The 1,402-nt window shown below is 36.3% G+C and overlaps 1 protein-coding gene across 1 annotated transcript in view; it reads right to left on the bottom strand.

The window, feature by feature from the left end:
* Positions 1 to 622: 622 nt before the first annotated feature.
* Positions 623 to 1,402, bottom strand: part of LOC102308091 (cytochrome P450 2K1) — a 9,601-nt gene continuing 8,821 nt past the window's right edge. Inside the window, exon 9 of the mRNA XM_042224035.1 lies at positions 623 to 804. Within this exon, the coding sequence (XP_042079969.1) occupies positions 623 to 804 (182 nt within the window). The remainder of the gene's footprint in view (positions 805 to 1,402) is intronic.

Genomic DNA, 1,402 nt, shown 5'->3' with positions numbered 1-1,402 from the left:
TATTCACTGTCAACCCACTGTTTGTTAATTTTATCTTGTGCTTTTGCCATTGTTCTATTATGTGTTTTTATCTATTGTATAGTATCCTTTGGTGTCTTGGAAGGTGCTTTATAAATAACATTTATTATTATTATTATTATTATTATTATTATTATCTTTATTAAGAGCAAGTGAGAAAATGATACATGTGCTGATGTAGCATTTTTAGATAATCAAAACATTCTGCCTTTATTGTCAATCAAAACTTTACAGACAGCTATTCAGAGACTATTCTAAAGCAAACAGGCAAATGTGACATCTTTACCTACATGAGACTGGGCTAATAAAATTACCTTGAAACTAAAGGAACAAATGAACTAAACATTTTGTAAATCAGTGACTCTGAAATAAAGGACACAAAATGACAGAAGGCAATATTCTGAAAAAAAACTGGGCTGATTTATTTTCACAGGGCAACAACAGCTTTTAAAGAGCATCTCTTCCTCACATTTGGGAAACAGCAAATAATTTGTGAATCGAAGGGCTGAGAGTAATGCCCACAACTGGAGTCAGATCATTTTGGAAACAACTGAGGTGAATCTTTTAACAAGAGCAAGATATGTTTTTAGAGAATATCTGTTCCTCACATTCTGGAAACAGCACACAGTTTGTGAGGTGAAGGGCTGAGAGTAAAACCCACAGCTGGAGTCAGATCTAATTCATTCTCTGAAACTCCAGGTGCAGGAGTGAAATGGAAATGGAGGGTGGTGAAGAAGAGGAAGAGCTCCATCCTGGCCAGACTCTCTCCAAGACAAATCCTGCGACCTGCAAGAGAGAACTACTTTCATCAATGTAACCTAAACAGTGATAGTTGAGCTCACAAACCTGCAGAAAAGGGAACGAATGTATCTCACTTGACAAATTAATTCTCTTTGTCCAGGAAGTGAGCAGGGTAAAAGCTGTGTGGTTTCTCCCACTCCTCTGGATCATGCAAGACAGATGTCAAGAGAGAAAAAACCGTGGATCCCTGATGAAATTACAAAACACAAACTGAAAATGCTTTCTATATTGTATATAACTCATATGGAAATCAAAGAAAATGGACATGCTTCTTATGACAGAAAACTGCTTCCAGATGAAGGTGAATATTGGAAAGAATCAGAATCATTTACCTTGACACATCTACCAATATTCATAAAGGGTGAAGCTGAACAAATTTTCAGCCCGGCTTTAATTTTCTATTAATTGCATTTTAATTTTCAGATTAATTTAAATTCACTTAAGTTCAATTCAATTTTATTTCTACAGCGCCAAACCTCTAGGCGCTTTATATTTTAGTGTAGACCCTACAATCATGCTGCTTCACAACAAAGTTCATCTTTAGGTGACACAGGAGCACCTCAGGGATGTGTCCTCTCGCCAC

Source organism: Haplochromis burtoni, unplaced genomic scaffold (genome assembly GCF_018398535.1).
Source record: "Haplochromis burtoni strain Fernald_Lab_line unplaced genomic scaffold, NCSU_Asbu1 Contig_126, whole genome shotgun sequence".
NCBI lineage: Eukaryota > Metazoa > Chordata > Actinopteri > Cichliformes > Cichlidae > Haplochromis > Haplochromis burtoni.
This window is presented reverse-complemented; position numbering and strand designations above follow the sequence as displayed.